At 38.5% G+C, this 23540-nt stretch overlaps 1 protein-coding gene across 1 annotated transcript; it reads right to left on the minus strand.

The window, feature by feature from the left end:
- Window positions 1-538: 538 nt before the first annotated feature.
- Window positions 539-22888, minus strand: Fbxw12 (F-box and WD repeat domain containing 12). The gene is made up of 10 exons (XM_046431806.2): window positions 22798-22888; window positions 22158-22194; window positions 21791-21951; window positions 13003-13073; window positions 7927-8130; window positions 7219-7377; window positions 6099-6294; window positions 4871-5049; window positions 4579-4712; window positions 539-744 (listed from the first exon to the last, which is right to left on the minus strand). Exons 1-10 carry the CDS (start codon window positions 22886-22888, stop codon window positions 642-644), a joined length of 1335 nt encoding a protein of 444 aa, XP_046287762.1. The 3' UTR covers window positions 539-641.
- Window positions 22889-23540: the final 652 nt, after the last annotated feature.

Consider the following 23540-nt stretch of genomic DNA (forward strand, 5'->3'; position numbering starts at 1 on the left):
CAGTGTCTCAAAATAAATAAATAAATAAATAAATAAATAAATAAATAAATAAATAAATAAATTTGTAGATGAATACTTTTATTTTTACGTGGTGCTGAGGATCAACCAAATGCCTCACGCGTGCTAGACAAGTTATTTACTGCTGAGCCCCAGCCCATCATATCTACTTTGAACAGCTGTCAGGTAGGTCATTAAATATTAACCTCTATGTCTTTTTAATACTTTGTTTTTTGGCTCAGATTTGACAAAGGTTTTTTTTGTGTGTGTGTGTGTGTGTGTGTGTGTGTGGTTGTTTATAGGCAAGAACATGGATTGAGGCTGATTTAAAAGTGAAAGAATCTGTGTCAATCTAAGTTTACAGTTGAAAATCTTCCCCATAACATATTCCCCTTGAATTGTTTGGAACTGTGTATCTATGACTATTTGCATTTTATTACCTTATTTGCATTCTAAAGGATGTTTTGCTCCACACTCTATCTGTATAGCGCCTGTTCATAACATCTGTCATGAGTCTAATTCACTATATATATAACCATTTCTTAATAGCATTTAAATCATCATTCTGGTCTTGCAAACAGAATTATCTTTACTACATCAAGGAGAAGGATGAGGATGCAAAATTAACTCCATTGGTTTCCATGTTACACATTCAAAATATTTATCACCAGAATGTTGGATTCATGAGCTCTTGACACCACGCGTACTATGCTCATGTTATCACATATTGCCCGGGAGACCTGGCTGCTGGCAGAAGAAACAAGATCAGTGGGTGAAATGGAAACTAGATATATCCATTGTTGATATTAAATTAGAACCCAACAAAACTATAAGTATTTATCCCAATTGGTTCTTTAATCATACTCTTAAATATTGAGTAACTGCATAGATCCAGCCAAGTTATACTGAGTATCATCTGAAGGAGTAGCAATCCCAATCTGCTCATGGGGTTACAGCCTTGTTGACCACCTTTGTACTATGGTAAGTAGAAGTGGTATCCCCTTTCTCTCGAGTATGCATAGACAAGTAATAACTTCCTAAGGAGCTGGGGTACAGTTCAGTGCTAGACCTCATACATTGCATATACAAGTCCCTAGATTCAGTCTCCAGCACAAACAAAACAAACAAAAGAAAAATCCCCAAACTGGTAAATCTACAGATTCAAAAAGCTGATCAAACCCAAACATGTTAAACTCTTAAGAAATTCACACTAAAAACATCATAATCAAGTCTCTGAAAACTAAAGACAAAGAAAATAACTTTAAATCAGAGAATAGCACATTTTATAGAATGACAGATTTGAATGACAATGGATTTCTCAGTAGTCAAAGCCATCTTGACCAAAACGAACAAATCTGGAGATATGACAATACTGTTTCAAAATACATTACACAGAGATCTGGTAATCAAAAGATCATAGTATTGGCATAAAAACAAGACACATCAATCAATGAAATAGGTAGTATTTAGAGCCCAGAAGTAAGCACACATTTATGGTTAGTTAATCTTTTTTGCGAGGGTACCAGGAATTGAACTCAGGGGCACTCAACCACTGAGCCACATCCGCAGCCCTATTTTGTATTTTATTTAGAGACAGGGTTTCAATGAGTTGCTAAGTGCCTTGCCATTGCTGAGGCTGACTTTGAACTCGCAATCCTCCTGCCTCATTTTTGACAAAGTTGCCAAGAACACATAATGGGGAAATAACAGGCTCTTTAATAATTAGTATTGGGAAACCTGGATATCCATATGCCGAAGAATGAAATTAGATCTATCTCACACCTTATATAAAACCCCAAAGTGTAAAACTCTACTAGAAGAAAATAAAGGGTGAAAGCTCCATGACATTGGTCTGGTCAGAGATTTCTTGGATAAAATTCCAAACTCAGAGGCAATAAAAGCAAAAATTGAAAAATGGTATTGCATCAAACTGAAAAGTTTTTGCATAGCAAAGGAAATAATTAACAGGGTGAAGAGAAAAAACCACAAATTGGGAGAAAATATTTGCAAATTATATATCAGATAAGTGACTAATATCCAAATAGATAATAGAGCTGAAATAACTCAATAAGAAAATAAATCACCCTATGAAAAACAGGAACAAATGACCTGAATAGACCTATCCCCAAAACACATACATAAATAGCTAACAAATATAAGAAAAAATGCTTAATATTTTGCATCAAAGAAATGGAAATTAAAATACAAGTATCACCTCACATTTGTTAGAATGGCTATTGTCAAAAAGACTAAAGATAACAAGTGTTGACAAAGGTGTGGAAAAAAGGGAACACTTGTAAAGTGTTGGTTGAAACTGTAAATTGGTACATTATTGTGGAAAACAGTATGGAAGTTCCTCAAAACATTAAAAATAGATTTACTATATGATATAGTAATCTACTTCTGGGTATATATCCAAAGGAATGGAGATAAGTTAAGAGATACCTGTACTCCCTTGTTCATTGAGACATTCTTCACAATATCCGAAATATGGGATAAACCTAAGTGTACATCAATGGATTAAGGAAGAAAATGTGGTATATATATATACATGGAATACTATTCAGGAAAATAAGGACGTTTGTCATTATTTTGATGTCTTTTCATGTCTATTGCAAGTGCTGTGACTCCAAGATGAATCAGCATGGATTCATCATGTCACTATGTGACATTTATGCTAAGTGAAACAAACCAGATACAGAAAGACAAATACTGTTTGATTTCAATTATATATAGAATCTAGAACAAAACTGAACTCATTGAAGTAGAGAGTAGAATGGCAATTGAGTGTGGGGTGTAGAAGGGGAATGGGAAAATGTAGTCAAAACGTACAAAGTTTTAGACAGGAATAAATTTTGGAGATCTTTGGTGCATTATTGATGTCTACAGTTAGTAGTAATTAATTCTTTGCAAATTTCCAAAAGTAGATTTTAAATGTTCTCATCTCAAAAAATTATGTGAGGTGATGAATATGTTAATTAGTTTGATTTAATTATATACAAATGTATACATACATGAAGACATACATAATATATACAATTATTTGTGAATCATGGATTTAAAAATAAAGTTTTATGTCCTGATCAAAACAAAGGAAGTTAATTAATATAATTTACCCTACCAATAATCTAAAGAAGAAAACCCATATGCTTATCACAATTTATGTGAGGAAAGCATTTGGAAAAGTTCAACATTTATTCATGACAAAACTCTCAGCAAACTAGGACTACAAGAGAACTTAATCCCATAAATGGCATCTACAAAAAAAATGGTGAATATAATAATAGTGAAAGACTGAACACTTTTTATCTACTCCAACATTGTGCTGAAGGTTATAGCCAAAACAGTAAAGCAGGATTAGGGAGTAAATGCACATGTTGGAATGGAAGAAAATAGTCTCTATTAATATAATATGATTGTCTACCTAGAAACCTCCCATAATTTATCTGCAAATAGAAATGAAATATATTAGATGTTGGAAACAGTGGCAGACACTTGTAATCCCAGTGACAAAGGAAGATAAGCCAGGAGGATCAAAAGTTCAAGACCAGCCTCAGTATCTTACCAAGATCCTGTCTCAAAATAAAAAATAAAAAGGATAGGGATCTAGCTCAGAGGTAGCATACCCTTAGGTTTAATCTCCAGTACCACAAAAACAGAACAAAACAAACAAAACCCCTCCAAAAATCTGTCCCCCACAAAGAATAAACAAAAAACAAAACCTGTTAGAATAAAGAATAAATAAGTTTAGCAAGTTTGCAGGACGAAGTTAACATATAAAAGACACTTGTATTTCTACATACTAGTAATAAAAAAAATTGAGACAGTACTATTTATTTATTTATTTATTTGGGTACTAAGGATTGAACTCAGGTGCACTCAACCACTGAGCCACATCCCCAGCCGTATTTTGTATTTTATTTAGAGACAGGGTCTCACTGGGTTGCTTAGCACCTTGCCATTGCTGAGGCTGGCTTTGAACTCACAATCCTCCTGCCTCAGCCTCCAGAGCCACTGGGATTACAGGCATGCACCACTTTGCCTGGCAATGTGTAAAATTTTAAGGAGACATCTTTGCTGAAGGCAAGCACTCCAAAAGGAAAATAGCAAAGTAGAAGTAAAGGCAGCTCACAAAGAGGCAACACAAATGACTGATAAACTTAAAAAAATAAAAGGCCCAAATTTTGCAGGTAAAATAGGATATTGAGTATCCAATCTTCCACTTACTGCTTGTGGAAATAAAAATTGAGTGCCATTTTGGAAAGTCTTTTTATGTCTATTGCAAGTACCGTGACTCCAAGAACTACCAATTCTCTCTTAAATTTTTTTTTTTTAGTTATAGATGGACACAATACCTTTATTTTATTTATTTATTATGTAGTGCTGAGGATCAAAACCACTGCCTCACACACGCTAGGCAAGGGCTCTGCCACTGAGCTATAACCCCAGCAATTCTGTTTCCAATTATAAGTTTATTCATATATTTATCTACAAAGAATTTCAAAAACCTATTATCCTTTCATTTATTTTTATGTAGAAATAAGAATTCACAAGAAAAGTTTGTCACAAAACAGGGCTTACCAGCTTGGTGTCAGACTGTTCCCCAGGTATTCCAGGTGACAGCACTTCTTGAGATATGGGTAATAGCCTCCCTCTTCCCACATGTACACATGTAAAGAACAATCCATGGATGCTGCAAGGATATGGAGAGAATCCTTCAAAGGACACCTGAGAGTGAATGGATAATGAGTCAAGCTCAGATCAAAAAATAGGGAAAGGGACTAGGATACAGCTCAGTGACAGAGTGAGGCCCTGGGTTCAATCCCTGACATGGAAAAAAAAAAAGAGAGAGAGAGAGAAGCATCGTATGTACCACCCATATGTTGCTGATCATGCTCTGGTGGCTCTCACATCGTTCTAGCATGAGGCCATTAATGGTGAAGAGGAACAGGTATGGCCCACTCTCAACAACAATAATACTTCCATCACTGACTCCCATCCAATTAGGGCTGTCTATATGAACTGGCAACAGAAAACTTGCAATCTGATGTGCTGTTTTCGTATAACTCACACATACACACATATACATATTATAGGCAAATTGTTTAGTTAGAACAATAACTGTGGGCAGCCAGTCTGAATGATTTCACATTCTCCTTCCCTGAGCAGAGAGGCTCTGGCCATCACTACATCTTGTAGTGACCTGGATGTTGCCCCAGTCCCGGAAGTTTGAGAATGCGTCTTCAGACATAGGCATGTTGCCCCGTGGATTGAGCTATGCTCACCTATTCCTTTGTGATTTTACCCCTTTGCCCTGTTTGGGATAGAATATTCCATGGAAATGCCCTTTGTGTGTCCCCTTCTTTTGCTCTGCCTTTGTGGATGGCCTTCCTAGATATCAATCCGCTGACAGCAAACATCATGAAGCTAGACTCAACCCCCCTGAAACTTGACCCCTTGCCTCATTTGAATGGCTTCTCCTCAATAAAAGGGTTCAGCACGTGCTCACTTGTGTTCTTTCTGCAGACCTTTAAGGTCAGAGGAACCGTCACAGGACCCCAAAGAAAAAGGTATCTCTATCTCATGTATGGTTATTTTGTGCAGCCCAATTCACCTGGAGTGACCCTGAATGTTTTATTCTTAAGGAATAAGACAGATAATCTTGCATTGAGTAAAAAAAAAAAAAAAATACTTCCTACTTCCATGGAACTCCAGTCCAGCGAGGACAATGAAGTGGCCTGACAAATCCATGCCACCAAGATAATAGGTACCCTGACATAGGAACAGAAGATTATGGACAATACATAATAGCTTAAACATTGAAAAGAAGCCTTTACTGGAAATGTGCATTGGAACCCAGGCCCTAAAACATAATAGAAATCAAAATGTTTCTTCCCCAGAGAGCAGGGTGAACTTAAGAGATCAGCATGAATAAGAGTCAAATAGGCACGGGGTCACACCCAGCTAAGGAAATTCTCTGGTCCCTTTACATAGACCAACCTCTTCATGTCTATTTGTAGCTTAATAGGAGTGCATGCGGAATAAGGAATAGAAACAAGTATTTCTAATGTTGCATAATCTACCTGGAATGACTTTTTAACCCTCAGGGCTTTCTGTTGTTAGATCAAAAGTGGTAAATCCTGTTTTTTTTTTGTGGGAACCTCTCTGGTACATCAGTGTTATCCCGTTTTCTCTCCTTGGAGTCCAGCAGCCTCTGTTGCATGATGCAAATGGGAGAGTGAAATACAGGGGGGTGCTATGTTCTGATGGTCTCAATAAACACTCTGTGAAAACAATCTAAGGAGAGAGTGAAATCAGGTGAAGGGGGAAGGTAGAGAATCTCAGTATAGGAGGGACTCCAGACAAGCCACTGTAAGAGTTCTCCTCCTATGCCCAAAGCTCTGTTCTGCCTCTTAGGAAAGGTTAAACAATTACTGCTTCCACTCCAAAGTATAAAGAGGAGCTCACTGTCTTCTTATCTTACCAGGATGTTCACAGATAGAATGGAGTCCTTGATGCAAGGCTGAAGGGTTACAAAATCATCTTGCCACATTGGACTCCTGATCAAAATGAGGTGGTTATATCAATTTTCCCTTCTTGGAAAACTAGTCAAGGTGCCATGCTACAGATGGCCTGCTCAGAGGCCAAAGACTTCCTTAGGGTAACTCTAAGAGACATACATAGATTTCTTCTTGGACTTCTCTACTTTCTAACCAAGGTAGATAAAAATTTGGAAAGCAAAAGTGAACAAGCTCACTAAAGATACTTTTTAAAAAAATTATTATTTTTAGATGTAGATGGACACAACACAATGCCTTTATTTTTATATGCTGCTGAGGATCGAACCCGGGTCCTGCCCATGCTAGGTGAGCGCTCTACTGCTGAGCCATAATCCCAGCCCCTCCTTTTTTTTTGGATCTCCCTTTCACTTTCCTTTAGGTTTCATGAACATATTTCCATTAATAAACATTTGTCACTGCAACTGGATACTATTGCTTAAAGAAATATTGTTTTCTGACTATTTGAGCAGATTCTGCTTAAAGAAATATTGTTTTCTGACTATTTGAGCAGATTCTGCTTATGAACAGATTCTCCTTAGAGAGGAGGGAGCACTATGCCAATTCCTTGCTGGCCCTGCAGTTCCTCAGATACTTCCCAACTTGATCTTCCTAATGCTTGACCCTCCTATCCTAAACTTGAAGTTCACAGAACAGCACCTACCTTTGAAAAAATATGTTGATGTATCCCACATGAAAAGACCCATTTCTTGTCAGGAGAGCAGTGTAGAATATCAATGCTATGTTGAAATGCATGGACTTCAGAAATATCCCTTAACTCAGGTATTGTAAATGTGTGGATGTTACCATCAGAATCACCCACCTGCAACCAAAGCATCACCACCATGTCAACAGAAAAAGATGTGATATCCTAAAGTACTCAATATATACTGCCATTTCTTCAGTCATTTATTGGAGATCCAAACTTCTGATCAGCTTGCCTCCCAAAATTGTTGGGATAATACTATGGAATAAAATTTCCTAAGCCCCCAAACACTCTTGCCAAGGACAGTTATTTATAGGCACTTTGGCACTGTTTTCTTCTCAATGTTTGCCAAAATTCACATCTTACTCTCCACTGTCCCTGCCCAAGTTCATGGACAACAATGTACACTGAAAGAAGAGACAGAGATACAACATAATTCAGGGACTTTATTTTCCCCATAGAATTATGGCTGGGGAAATATACATGAGGTAGGTCAAAAGTCAAAATGGAATGCAGGTTTTTATGGTCAAAAATCGTTGGTATTTTGTGATCAACTCCTAGGGTAGAAGACAGATCGAGATATGACAGTAATAGGACCTCAGTGTCTTCAAAGCAGCAGCAAGAATTTTATTTTGTGCACCCACTTAAGGTGTGGGGCTCACTTACCATCAGGAATGGCCCATCCTTTGTGAGAAAAGCATTCAAGGAAAAACAGATTTGAGCCATGGCGCAGGTAGCCAGAGGATCCCTGTCACGACAGTTCCACTTGTTTTCTCCCATATCTGCAGTGATCGCGAGATGCATCTGAGGGAGGGTCTCCAAATTGGTGATATTGAACTGCTGTACTGGGCTTGACCAGATCATAGTGCCCTAGAGAGCAAGAGCAACATTTGGTGTTCCAGGAACTCTTCATACCCATTGTGTTTTCATTCTGCTAATGCTTACTTGGAACCCTATCCCAACCCAGACCCATTTCTTGCTTTTGGGAAAAGGACATCAAGATCCTAAACATCTCAATTATTTGATGGTGGGAGTGAATATGAAAACAGGAACTATGCATTGTGCTCAGAGGCAGGAACTCAGAATGTGAAGAACATAAAGAATGATCAGACTCTGTGCTCTAATCAGTTCTGCCTCTTAACCAACTTGCAACATCCAGCAAGTTACCTCCTATCGTGGCTTCTTTTGGGGCTGTTATTACGTTTCGAAACAGAATTCTGTCTTGGGAATTCTAGGAGTTCAAAATGTAGCAATCATCATGAAAATAATTATTCTATCATCAAAATTTTACACTGCAAACAAAACAGAAGAAATTGTTACTTCTGCAGACTTTTCTTTAGTCTTTTTTAAAATTGTGAGGTATATCATATAAAAACAAATATGTGTGTGAATTTAGTAAATTATAACCACTTGGTTATAATTCAAGGTAACCAATTTCTAAGCCCCCCTCCAAACTGTCCTTGATTTATTTAATAACCATTTCATCCTTCTCAAATGTAATCTTTACTTGATTACACTATAACAATTTACCTTTCTGGTGCTAGTAATCTACTGCCATGTAATAAACCATCCCAATATTTAGTGACTTAAATCAACATGCTTTTTAAATATCCATTTCTGTTGGGTTGTAAATTCAGATGCAGCTTGAGAAGGTAGTTCTAGTTCTGGATCTCTCATGAGGTTGCAGTCGAGTTTCATTTTCAAAATATCTAACTCACATGGCCAGCAATTTGGTGCTGAATACTGGCAGGAGTCCTCTGTACCTCACCACACAATCTTTATAAGTCTGCTTGACTATCTATCTTCATCATATTATGGCTATTCTAAGAGCCAGTGACCCTAGTATAAGTGTCTTTCATGGTACAGCTTCAGAAGTTACACACCATTATTTCTACAACATCTTATTGGTTACGTAGGTCAGCCCTATTCAATGTGGCAGTAAACACAAGATCATGAATACTATGGGGCAAAGATGTTGGGGCCATCTTAGAGATTGGCTGCCATAGTCCACCCTGTGGACCCTAATATTTCATTTTCCTCCCACATGAAAATACACTCACTACCTTCCAATTCATTAATTACAGCATCATTGAAAAATCTCAGATCTCATTGTTTAATTAGATACAGGTATACATTAGGTACAGGTAAAGATTCAGTTGATTTTGATGTGAAATCTTTGAACTAAATATACAAGTTATTTATCCTCCATGTCCCCACAATACAAGGGCAGGGTACACGTGTATAGGATGATAGTCACTGCCATTTAAAAAAGTGGAAAATGGAAAAATAGAATGGGAAGCACCAATAAACCACTGGTAAACAGAACTTTTAAAATTCAATAGAGAATATGCTGGTAGTTTGCTGATTAGGAGTCAAGCTCTTAAGAAAGATTCATTGTGGCTCTTTGTTCTGTCCTCTGTCCACCATGTACAGTGGGCCAAATTTATAGCTGAGTAGTTTTTGGAGCCTACTTCCTGCCTGTAAAAGTTTTGGGAACTAAAGCCTGCTTCTCCTTTGTAAAATATATTTGTAATGTATTTCCCCTTTAAACTCAATTTGGCAATGTTTCTGCCAATGTCATTGTTTTTTCTTTTTCCAGTGTCATTCTTTGAAAAACTTTGTGGGTTTTTAAGAGCCTTATTGGAGTTTTTGCTACTATACAACTATACTCACATGTCTTTGAGATGAATCCTTTTATCCTTTTATATCTTGGTATTCTGCTGTGGCTACTGAGGATAATGCCTTAAGGTTCTTATAAGTCTCATTGACTTAACAATTCTCCAAGGCACTTCCTTGCTTATTTCTGAAATATATCAAAGAAATTTGCAACCATTCCTTTGGTTTTATCTTTGTAGTATGATTTTCTGATTTGATCTTCATTTGGAACCTATTACTTGATTTAGCATCATTTTCCATCTGAAGAGGCTGTGGATTTTCAAAACCAGTAATTCCTAACTCACCTTTATTTGGAAGTCATTACTTTAACTGCTTTATTTTCTCTTGCATTTTACTATGAGCAGCAAAAATGGTCAGCATTGAGAATTCTGCCAGGAAATGTCTTTAGCAACATTATTCAATTTGTTGGATACATTTTCTAATTTTTCACTTTACATGGGTGACACTATTGCTAAACTTCTGCCACTATGACAAGGACCCATTTTCTCCATTGTCTAATAATATTTCTTATATTTTCCTTGAAGCTCTCATGAAAGCTATGAGATTTTTGATAATCATTTAAAACTCAACTGTCTCTTCTGAGTCTCCTCAACTTATGCCCACTGCCTGGTTCTAAAGCTTATTCTACATTTTAGGTTTTTGTTATAGCAGCACTCTGCGTCTAGGTTCTAAAGACTATACCAGTTATAAATTGTTATATAACAAATAACATTGAGAATTAAAGCAATAAATACTCATTATCTCACACAGTTTCTGTGAATTAAAAAGCGAAGAATGGATTAACTGAGTCATTCTGGCTTAGAGTCTCTCATGAGGTTGTAGAAGTCATTGGCTAAAGGATTGACTGGGGCTGGAGAATCTGCTGCCAAGATGACACAATCATATGATTGCAAGTTGGTTGGGCTAGAGATATAGCTCAGTTGGTACAGTGCTTGCCTTGCATGCACATGGCCCTGGGTTCAATCCCCGTCACCACAAAAACAAACAAGCATAATTGAAAGTTGGTGTTTGCTGTTGGCAGGATGTCAGGATTCTTTGCTGTCTGATCATTGGGCTGCTTAAATGTTCTCAGGGATATGATGACTGGCATCATCTAGAAAAAGTCACCTAAGAGATACCCTTCTGAAAGTTTTAAAGTTTCTCTGTAAATATTTGTAAGAGGGCACTTATCATACTTCAAAAGACCCTGGGATTTAAGAGTCATTACACATTTTTTTTCAGAAAGGGAGAGAGAAATACAAATAGAAAAATCCAAGAAAATACAATAATTGGGGACCCACTTTGAAGTCTTCCAACTCCCAATCCAGTGTTCCTTGCACTACCTTGTTAATTCTCACAAGAACTTTATACACCTTTGAGGAAATCAGTTAGAGATAATTTTCTGCAAAAGCCAACATAACAAATGCCAATCATTGACAAAGAGGCAGTAAAAAGGTAATGAAGATACATAACACCAAAAGATTATTTCATGAAGTCACTTTGTGTTACTGGTAGTAAATAAGAACTTATACAAGTTTAAACAATAGAAATACATATTGAAAAGCAAATTCCTGAGACAACAGCGGGTGGTTGGGGGTGGGGGGAAGATGGCTGAATAGAGGTACCCAGCATTCATTTGCTTTTTCACAAGGAAGAACTAAAGCAACAGGTGTATATGTGAAGACTGAGGCGACAGGGGAACACTGGAATTCAACAGTAGAAAGATGGAAACCTTGTTAAGTCCAGAGACCTGAGATGGCAGTATAGCAAGAGAAAATATCTCCTTACTTGACATTCTGGTCTGGAGGAGGGTTAATCTCCCCTCTGAAGGAATGAAGGTAAAAAAGTTCCAGCAAACTCTATCAGTTCAGATATTGGCAAAGTTTCATGGCCCTGGCAGTCTTACAGCCTAAATATACAATTGTACTGAGATCTTTACAGTAGTCTGGCTTTGGAAAAGGAATTCACTTTATATCCCAGTGAACCAAGAATGCTGCAGATAGAAGCCATCTTGAGAAGGGACCTAGTGTCTGAATTTGGACTGCTTTAGGAGTCAGAAACTGCTGCAATATTCTCATTTCTAGGATCCCACAGACATTCCACTGCATTGTCTCAGGGGGTGACTGCCTCATGAACTAGACTTGGCTTGGTGGAGTGGCTGACACAAATTGCTGAGAGCACTCCTCAGTGGGGAATGGGTGTTATGATGTGGAGGGGAACAGGAGGTGCCCTCTATAAGAATTGGGGGATGGGGAGTGTGCCCTCTGAGGCCAGGAACTTGGCCTCTGCGGTTTCACATGTTTGCCAGGACTGAAGGAAGTTGCCTGCATAGTTCCTGCCACCCTTCTCCCAGAACCATGCAAGGGTGCCTACCAAATAACAAGGTGGATAAACAGCTCTGAGAGTCTATTGCTCCCCTACCCACAGAGGGGTGTTGGGGCCGTTTTAAACAACATTACTGCAGCTCCAAATGTAGTCATGCTCCAAGATGCACACCAAAGAAGGTCTGAAAAGAGTCTTTGCTCTATGCTGACCTTGTATTGCGCTCTCTCTCTCTCTCTCTCTCTCTCTCTCTCTCTCTCTCTCTCTCTCTCTCTCTGTCTCTCTCGGTACTGGGGATTGAATTCAGGAGCACTTGGCCACTGAACCACATTCCCCAGCCCTATTTTGTATTTTATTTAGAGACAGGGTCTCACTGAGTTGCTTAGGGCCTTGCTTTTTGCTGAGGCTGGCTTTGAATTCTTGATCCTCCTGCCTCAGCCTTCTGAGCTGCTGGGATTACTGGCGTGTGCCACCAAGCCCAGTGTGTTCTGCTCTCCTTTTATCCTTCAAGCACCCCAGATGAGAGGAATTTTACCCAACTCCAGCCATGATCCACTCCTGCTTGATCCCTGGTGGATACTACAACTGAATCAGGGGGAGAAATGCCCCTGGCTGTTGCCCTATCCTTAAGTATGCACAGCTGTGGGGGGTGTCTAAGGTTTTGCTCTTGGTAGGTTCTGCTTATAGTAGCAGTACAGAGGAATCACAAAACATTTGCTCTCACTGCACTTATGCAGGTAACCTGCTCAGTTGCCCCGACTTTACCTGTGCAGGCATGCTGCATCTGTTGCCCCCATACCTGGTCTGACATATGGTGCTGGGAAGCCTGGGTGTGACTGCACAGAAGGGTACAGGGATTCCTTTCCTGCCTCTACCCATGAAGCACCTGGCCTCACACCAGTATCTCATTAGATAACAAGTGCTTCAGGCCCCTTCTCACTAATGGAATACCAGAGACCCATTCAAGTAACAGAATTATGATCAGTGCCTGAGAAAACTCCCTCCACCTGATAGGGGCTGTCACTCCATTGTCAGAGTAATTACACAGCTTTCACCCCACACACTCTGCTACCTACACAATATCTTCCTGAACTGCTACTGAGTCCCCACTCATGCATGACCCACAGAGACAGTGTCTGACTCTGATACAGTACACTGTACCCAAATTGACCTATCATAGCCCAAGAAGCTACAAGGAAATTACATTATAGTACCCAGCTGGAGATAAATTCAGCATAACAAACAGATTCTGGAATATTCATCTTGAGGAGAAAGCTGCATAATAAGAAGGCCATCCCATAAAAATGATAGAAGTATCCATTTCACCAGATGTGCAAATCTCAATGTAGGAGCACAAGAAATATGAAAAAGCAAGGCAATATGACACCTCTTAAAGATTGTTACTCTTTAGTAACTATTCCAAAGATAGTTAAGTGGCTAGATTCCTGATAAAGAATTCAAAAGCTGTGGAGCAGATGAGTGTTTTGGATACCTGGGGCTCAAACTCATTGGAGAAGTGTGGGAGATGGTTGCTTTAAAACGTAGGTTTAGTTATTATTCAGGTCTGACAAGGCTGGAAGATCAGGAGATGATGAAAAGGTAACTTGTTACACCTGCAGATCTCAAGAGGAGGGGATAGGTCCCACCCCGGAGAGGCCACCTAGGGAAGCACCAGGTTGGTCAGGAGGCCAAGGAATCAGGAGAAAACATGGGCGAAAGACTTTCTTGTGGTTTCTGAGGGAAGTAATGGGCAGGGAAGGAGCAGGCTGGTAGTGGGCTAGTTTGGATAATTTGGGCAGATCCTAAGGCAAGAGGGCTCAGTCATCTGGTACTTGGCCTTGGGGTGATTTGGGCAGGTGGATAATGGCCTAGAGTGGGAGCCAGTGAGATCATCTAAAGGTGGTGACCAAGGCATGGGTTCTGGATGGGTTGGTTTGCATATGACAAGTGCATCTGCAGGTTAAGTCCTCTCCTATCACTAGGAACTGGGTAGCCCTGGGAGGGACGGTTTTTCTGGAGTCAGCAAAGACTCCTAGGTCTAAGCATCTAAGCACCGAATACAGAAACTAGAAAATGTGCTTATTACAGCACCATAGCTGACACCTCAGAGTTCCCCTGCCAGGGCTATTTATCCATCAATTCCCATTTGTCATCAAGGGAGGATGCTACATAACATATTAACAACTCACACTGCTGAGAAAAGCTGTTAGGTGGGATTCCTACAGGTTTATAGAATGCAGGCATGAACCGGGGCAGCGGGATGGGAGCCTGCACTACCGCACCTACGCACTAGTGTGCACTTTGTGTTGGTAAAAGTTTATAGTATAAAATGGAGTGTTTCTCTGATTCTAGGAAAAAAAGAGCCATGAAAATTCTTTTAAAAGATTTAATGATGAGTCAACATTTGGAATCTAAGCTTTGTAGCCTTATTTATTTATTTATTTATTTTTTTTTTTATACTGAGCTTCAGTCTGAAGGTAAAATTACTGATGCTACCTCTGGACTGGAGAATGTTTCTCTCCCTGCGCCTGCTGTGGTTGGGTCTCTGGAGAGCTGTAGAGAGAATAGCAAATAACAGGTAACTCTAACCTGTGAAAACAGATAAACAGCAGGCAGCCTCTGGAGTCAAGGGCAGAATGTGTCAAGAATTACACCCTCAAGCTTACAGGGAGTCTATCTCCTCTTCTTTTCTGATGATCTTTCTCCTCCTTCCCATCTCTTAAGGATCCTATCTCCATTCCTATTCCCAGGTCACCCAGTTTGTGATTATCCATTATTATTGTTCCATAACCTGGTCAAAGTTCTTAAATAAATTAGTTTTTGGTGCTTCAAAAAAAAAAAAGAATTCAAAAGATTAATTTTAAGAAAGCTGAATAAGTTACAACAGAAAACAGACAACAAGTGAAACAAAATTAGGGAGATAATGCAGGATGTGATTAAGAAAATCAGGAGGGCGGTGTGGGGAGAGAGAGAGAGAGAGAGAGAGAGAGAGATTGAGAGATTTTTTTTTTGGTTAAAAAGACCCAGTTAGTTAGAAATATTGGAAATGGAGAAAAAATTCAGTTGAAAGCTTCAACTATAGATTAGAAGTGGAAGAAATGACATTGGAATTTGAAGACAGGTCTTTTGAAATATTACATTCAGAAATAAAGCAGAGTGGCTGGGTTTGTGGCTCAGCGGTAGAGCACTTGCCTAGTATGTGTGAGGCCCTGGATTCGATCCTCAGCACCATGTAAAAATAAAAGAGATTGTGTCCAACTACAACTAAAAATAATAAGTATTTTTTTAAAAAAGAAATAAATCAGAAATAAGAATGAAGAGAGCATCCAAGATCATTGGGACACCATTAAAAGATCAAATGTTTATCTCAGCATTTTCTCCTCAAAGGGGAAGAAAAAAAGTTAAGGGCACAGAAAACCTCTTCAATTAAACAATATCAGAAAACTTCCCTAATCTTGGGAAATACATGGACACTGAGGCATGTGATGTCTATACAACTTCAAGTAGACATGCTCCTCACCATGACATATTATAGTCAAACTGTCAAAATTACAGGACAAAGAAAGAATTTTAAAATTTTCAAGAGAAAAGTGCCACTTCACTTTTAAGGGCAACCTCATTAGACTAAGAGCAGATTTATCAGTAGAAACTGAGGAGGAAGGCAGGGAATGATGTATTCCAGGAGGAGGCCATGGAGTGATATATTTCAAATCCTGAAAGAAAATAACTGCCAATCAAAATTACCATGCTCAGCAAGGCTATCCTTCAGAATTGAAGCAGAAGTAGACCTTACAAGATAAGCAAAACTAAAGAAAATTAACCACTAGACCAACTTTACAAAAAATGCTTAAGGAAGTCCTATACCCAGAAGTGGAAGAAAGAGAACTAGCATCATGATAGCAAGTGAAAATATAAATACCACTAGAAGGGTAGATACACAAATAGTAAACAGAAAAGAATCAAATATTGTCAGAACATAAATCAAACCACAAAGGTGATTAAAGAAAGAAGAAACAGAATATTCAGCAACCAGAAGAAAATCAACAAAATGACAGGCATGAGTCCATACCTTTCAATAATAATTCTGAATGTAAACTGTCTTAATTTTCCAGTTAAAAGTTATAGTCTGGTTGAATGCACTAAAAACAATACCAAATGATATGTTGCATACATATAACTCATCTCTCAATAAGGACACACACAGGCTGAAAATGAAAGGATGGAAAATGATATTCCAAGAAAATGGAATGTGATAATAAGTAGAAATAGCTATATTTGTATCTGATAAGACTTTAAAACAAAAACAATAAGAAGGGACCACGAAGGTCACTATATAATGATTACTGAGTTAATTAAGAAGATATGATGATTATTAATCTCTACATGCCTAATAATGAAGCAGCCAGTTTTATAAGACAAACACTAATAAACCAAAAGGAAGAGATAGGCTTCAATACAATAATAGTAGGGGATTTCAATATCCCACTCTCATCAATGGATAGATCATTCAGATCCTACCTCCGGCCACCAAATCAACAAAGAAACATCCGAATTAAACTAAATATAGATCAAATAGACTTAACAGACATTTAGAAAACATTCCATCCAACAGCTGTGGAATAATATATTTTTTGTCAGCACATGGAAATTTCTGTAGTCAGCCACAAGTCAAATTAAAAAATTTGAAATCATATCTTGTATCTTTTCTGATTATAATGGAATAAAACTAGAGATCAACAGCAAGGAAAACTTTAGAAATTATACAAATACATGGAGGCTGAACAACACACTTTTGAACAAATAGCGGTCATTGAGGAAGTCAGAAGGGAAGTTAAAAAAATTCCTTGAAAAAAATGAAAATGGAAACAATATACAGAAACCTGTCTTACAGCAAAAGCAGTACTAAGAGGAAAGTTTATAGCACTGAGTACTTAAATTAAAAAAGAGGAAGATTTAAAATAAAAATGTAAACATAATTATGCATCTCAAGATCTTAGAAAAGCAAGAATAAAACATACTCAAAATTAGAAGGAAAGAAATAATAAAGATCGGAGTAGAAATAAATGAAATAGAGTCCTAAAAACAATACAAAGGATCAATGAAAGAGAGTTGGTTCTTTGAAAAGATAAATTTGTCAAATCTTAGAGAGATAGAGATCATATAAGAAGACCCAAGTAAATAAAATTAGAGATAAAAGGAGATATTACAACTGATACTATAGACATTTGGACTTTTAAAAGATTATTAGGAATTATTTTGAAAAGCTGCTAAAAATTGGAAAATCTAAAGGAAATAAACAAATTTATGGACCTATATGGCTTACCAAAATTGAAGTAAGAAGCTATAAAAAACCTGAATAGACCAATGACAATAAATGAAATTGAATCAGTAGTATAGTTTTCCAGCAAAGAAAAATCCAGACCAGAAGGCATCAGTATTGAATTTTACTAAACTTTTTTTTTTTTGGTAGGGTTGAGGATTGAACCTAGGACCCTGTGCATTCTAGGCAAATGCTCTATCGCTGAACTACAACTCTAGCCTCTTATTCAACTAACTTTTCCTTCCTTCCTTCCTTCCTTCCTTCCTTCCTTCCTTCCTTCCTTCCTTTCTTTCTTTCTACCAGGGACTGAATACAGGTGTGCTTAAACACAGAGCCATATCCCCAGCCTTTTTTATTTTATTTTTTAAAATTTGAGACAGGGTCTTGCATACTTCAACATAATAAGGGCTATATAAATTACTTAGGCCTTCACTAAGTTACTGAAGCTGGCTTTGAACTTGTGATCCTCCTGCCTTGGCTTCCTGAGTCACTGGGAATATAGATGAGCATCACTGAGCCTGGCTTACCAAACATTTAACACAATGCTTCTCAAACTGTGAGAACATATACTTGATGAACATAGATGAAAAAATATTCAGCAAAATACTAGCAAATCAAACTCAACAGGACATCAAAAATATCATAGATCATGGTCAAATTGGTTTCATGAAAACTAATATGAATCAAGCATGGTTCAACATATGAAAATTAATAGACATCACAAACAGAATCAAGGATGAAAATCATATGATCACCTAAATAGATGCAGAAAAAAAGCATTCAATAAAATTTGATATCTTTTCATGATAAAAATCCTTGAACATATTAGGTAGAGAAGAATCATACTTCAACATAGTAAGCACTATATATGACAAGCTTATAGCCAACATTATACTGAATGGGGTAAAACTTGTTTATTTAAGGAATAAGACAAGGGTGTCCACTCTTAGTATTCTTATTTAACATAGTACTAGAAATTTTAGAGCAATTAGGCAAGAGAAAGAAATAAAAGACATATAAATAGGAAAGGAGGAAGTCAAATTATCCCTAATTGTGGATGATACGATTCTACACAAATACACACCTGAAGACTCCACCAAAAGACCATTACAACTGATAAATTCAGTAAAGTAGGAGGATACAAAATCAACATAGAAATCAGTAGCTTGTCCATATACCAATATATATCAATTTGCTGAGAAAGAAATCATGAAAGCAATCCCATTCACAATAGCCAGGCACGAAAAATTTTAAGACATGGAAGAAACAAATTGAAGATGAAGACATTAAAAGATGGAAAAACTTCATGGTTTGGAAGAATTATTATTGCTAAAGTGCCTATACTAAACCAAAGTAATCTACAGATTCAATGCTTCCCATCAAAATACCAATGACATTCTTCACAGAACCCGAAAATACAATACTAAAATTCATCTGGAAGAATAAAAGACCCACAATAGTCAAAGCAATCTTGTGTGAAAAGAGAACTGCTGGAGATCACACAATACCTGATTTCAAGACATACTACAGAGCCATAGTACCAAAACAACAATAACAAAATCAAACCAAATAAAACCCAACCCAACCCAAACCAAACAATAAAAAAACCCAAGTATTGGCATAAAAACAGATACATACACCAAGGGAACAGAATAGAGAACCCAGATAATTCCATGCATTTACAGCCAACTGATTCTTGAAAAATGTGATAAAAACAAGTGTTGGGGAAAGGAAGGGAACACCTGCTTAGCCAGCCAGATCAGTCAAATCAACCCTGGCAATCAATGTGGTGATGGATATCATACCATATTACCCTCTCATCCATGGAAAAAGATACTTTTTGGCGGGTGAGTATTAAGGATTGAACTTAGGGGCATTCAAACCCTGAGCCACATCTCCAGCCCTATATTGTATTTTATTTTGAGATAGGGTCTCACTGAGTTGCTTAGTTCCTTGCTTTTGCTGAGGCTGGCTTTGAACTTGTGATCCTCCTACCTCAGCCTTCTGAGCTGCTGGGAATATAGGTGTGCCCCACGGTACTTGGCTGGAAAAAGATACTTTTATGCATTGTTGGTGCAATCACTTTGGAAAGCTGAATAGAGACGAGGAATGGAACAACCAGCTATCTCACTCCTTGGCATTTATCCAAAAGAACTAAAAATCAGCATACTATAGTGATATATGCACATCAATGTTTATAGCAGCACAAGGCACAATAGCCAAGTTATCGAACCAACCCAGGTGTCCATCAGCAGATGAAGGGATACACACACACACACACACACATACACACACAATTAATGGATAAACATACACATACAAACACACAAACACACACACACACACACAAATGGAGTTCTACTCAACCATAAAGAATGAAATTATGTCATTTGCTGGTAAATGAATGGAACTGGAAAACATAATGTTATGTGAAATAAGCCAGGCTCCAAATCAAGGGTGGAACTTTTTCTCTCATATGTGGAAGCTAAAGAGGAAAAAAAGAAATAAGAAAGAATATTTCATGAAAACAGGGGAGAGCAGTAAAATAGAAACAGGGGAGAAAGGGTGAGGGAGGAGAGGAGGAAAAGGGGAGAAACTGGCATATGAAATTGACCACATTATGCTATGCACATGTATGAATATATCACAATGCATTCTGTTTTAGTTAGCATTCCTTTTCTTTCTTTCTTTCTTTCTTTCTTTCTTTCTTTCTTTCTTTCTTTCTTTCTTTCTTTCTTTCTTTGTGTGGTGTGTGGGGATTGATTACAGGGTTGCTTAACCACTGAGCCACATTCCAGGCTTTTAAAATTTTTTTTATTTAGTGACAGGGTCTCGCTAAGTTGCTTAGGGCCTTGCTAAATTGCTGAGGCTGGCTTTGAACTTGTGATCCTCCTGCCTCAGCCCCCAAGCCTCTGAGATTATAGGCATGTGCCACCACATCCGGCTAGTTAGCTTTTTCATCATTGTGACCAAAATACCTGACAACAACTTAGAAGAAGAAAAGTTTATGTGGGACTCATGGTTTTAGAAGTCTCAGTCCACAGGCAGCCAACTCATGGCTCTGGGCCCAAAGTGAGGCAGCACATCATGGGGGAAGGGCCCAGTGGAGAAAAGCTAAACAACTCTCTGTAAAGTGAGGAAGCAGAGAGAGAGAGGGAGGGGGAAGGGACCACAGGGACGATGCACCCTTCCAGGGCTTTTCTGGGTAGCAATTATGGAAAAGACAGAAACTGGGCTTTAGAGTCAGTCAAATATGGGGTCCTGTTATAGATTGGTAATTGGTGATTAGGAGATATTGGAAAACTTACTTTTTCTCTTTAATCTGTTTCCATAGATTAATGGGTATTAGAATTAATCCATAGATTCATGGATATTAGAATCTCTCCATGAAAATATATAATAAATTTGAAAAATCATGTTATAGGCATATATAAAAGTACCAAAGGGAATTTCACCTTTATGAATATATAGAAAGTACCAATCAAAAATAAATGAGCTGGATGTGGTAGCACATGCCTGTAATCCCAGTGGCTTGGGAGGCTGAGAGAGGAGGATTGTGAGTTCAAAGCCAGCCTCAGCAACTGTGAGGTGCTAAGCAACTCGGTGAGACCCTGTCTCTAAATAAAATACAAAATAGGGCTGGGGATGTGGCTCAGTGATTGAATGCCCCTGAGTTTAATCCCCAGTACCAAAAACCAACCAAATAAATAAATGAACAAAAGGAAGATGAGTAGAGGAAGGAGAATAGGGGGAGGGAGGGAGAAAGAGAAGAGATGGGGGAATGGGGATTAAAATAAAATTCTTTGTATATATGGTTTTGTCAGAATGAACCCAACTACCATGTACAACTATAATGCTCTTTAAAAAACTCTTCAGAGAACTGTTACAAGTATTAACAGAGGTATCAGGGATAAAATGAACAGTAGAGCCTTTGCTATTTAGGAGTTTATCCATTAATTCCGCCCCCCCCAAATATTTTTTCTAGGACAGGTAGAAACTTTTGGAAAAAGAGAGTAGTAGAGCCCTATTTTATGTTGTGAAACAATCACTCTGGTTCCTTCATTCTGTTCAGACACAGGAAGCAGGAACACTGGTGATGTGGCTATCACAGCAACCCAGGCACACTAAATTTTAATCCCTTTCCCTTTCACTGAATGAGTACACAAAACTGCATATGGGGAAAAATAGAGTAGACCTCTGAAAACAAGTTTATCATGCTTCTCCAAGGCATACCAAGGTTCCCAGCTGCTTCTTTGTAGATGAAGTCTTCTGGCTGTGCACATGCCATCCGATGCTCCTGCTTTGTTTGGTGGAGGAATAACTGCTTCCATGTCTGTGTGCCCAGGTGCTCATAGGTGAAGTTGCAGAAGTGCCATTTCTTTAGACACATCCTCCTGGAAACAGGAGTCATAATCCTATCAGGTGACCCTCAGCTCATCTCCTCAGAGCCACTGTTGTCATATGAGCCCTATATTCATGCTAACCTTTCTATGGGCCTCCCACAACACAGATGCACACAGACCAAAGTACACAGCGCAAACACACAATTAGATGGCCTCCTCTTTCCTTCCCACCTTACTCTCCCCGTTTTCTTACTCACCTCCATAGCAAATCACTTTCTGCAACCTTATTCCAATATGAGAGAGAAGGCAATGGATAAGCAATCAATACACAAACATTGGCTTCTCTTCTGCTTGCATTTATTCTCGGGCCTGGACCCACAAAGATTAATCTGACACAATCCCAGCTCTCAATGCCTTCCCAGTCTGGAGAGAGGGAAGTAGGAACAGCAGAGACCTATCATTGCTAATCCAGGCACTCCATATTCCTGTGAGAGTTCCGAGGAAGAAGTGATTTTCTAGGACTTGAAATAGGAACCTCAAGGATCATTTAGTCAAAATAAGTCCTGTGTATCAGCTTATCCTTTCCATTTAACAGAATGTGAGGCACTCAGTGAATGAGGACTACCCCCAAACCCTCAAAGTATTTTGCTATTCTGCAAACTGATGCACAACTGGTTAAGAGAAGTGAATGGATTCTAGGGATACTGGTATCAGAGCTAAGTGGGTGGATCTGAACAAAGTAAACTTAAGGAATGAAGGAAGGCTGTGTGGGTGTAATGCTGGGGTAGCCAAGATCCATGGCTGAGGCTGAGAGGTGGAAGGGGTCTGACAAGGTAGAGGAGTGTGGGCAGGAAGCTGGTCAATTCTGTCAAAGCAGTAGAGAGACTGGAGCCTTTACCTTGCTCACTTGCGAAGCCTGTAGCAAGCTCAAGGCATCCAGATAGGAGAAGATTTTCACCAAGGGCACATCAGGCAACTCAATCTCCATTTTACATGGCACTAGCCCATATCCAGTTCACTCTGAATTTAAAGCTTTGGCTGAAGTCTGTAGCAGTTGGAAGGATTTCCACCCACAGCCCATCTGGCTCTGATTGAAACAAACTGCAGTCTGTCCTCCACTTTGGTATTTCCCTTGGGCCAGATCCACTCAGCTGTAGGTATCCCTATCTAAACTCACTTTTTAGTGATGTTCATTGTTTAGATGAACACAACTTTTGAATTAGAAGTATAGGACTGGGGGCAGGCCTAGATGGACCTTGCAAGGAATCTCTAGGAAATGTTAATTAACATAATTACATTGGGCAGATTTAGTTTTCTAGGTGGCACCTGTTTAGTTGTTCCAAATTACTAGGGTAGAGAATCTGTTTGCCACATTTACACGGAATCTGGTTAGCAGCACCAATCTCTCAGTGCCAACCCAGCTTCTAGGTTTCCGCTTTTGTGAATTTACCTTTCTAACAGGAGGGAATCACTGAAAGAATGATTCAAACAGATGTTTCCATAGAGATCTTTGCTAAGTAGGCATTGTTGGATAAGGCTCTTACAGTCAGTTCCTGTCCCTGGGATGCAAATTTCTATAATTACATATCTGTCAAGAATTTGACAACTCTTTTCAGTATTTTATACATAGGATGTCATTG

Source organism: Marmota monax, unplaced genomic scaffold (assembly GCF_021218885.2).
Source record: "Marmota monax isolate L192 unplaced genomic scaffold, Marmota_monax_Labrador192_F-V1.1 WCK01_AAM20220418_F8-fsc00022, whole genome shotgun sequence".
In the NCBI taxonomy this organism is placed as follows: Eukaryota; Metazoa; Chordata; class Mammalia; order Rodentia; family Sciuridae; genus Marmota; species Marmota monax.

Coding starts and splice junctions, on each gene's coding strand:
- Fbxw12 (XM_046431806.2), bottom strand. CDS start 22,888: ATGGAGATTGAGTTGCCTGATGTGCCCTTGGTGAAAATCTTCTCCTAT. Junction 22,195..22,797: donor GGCTTCGCAAGTGAGCAAGG/TAAAGGCTCCAG, acceptor CTTCTCTCTCAT/ATTGGAATAAGGTTGCAGAA. Junction 745..4,578: donor AACAGTCTGACACCAAGCTG/GTAAGCCCTGTT, acceptor TTCTTCTGCCAG/CAGCCAGGTCTCCCGGGCAA.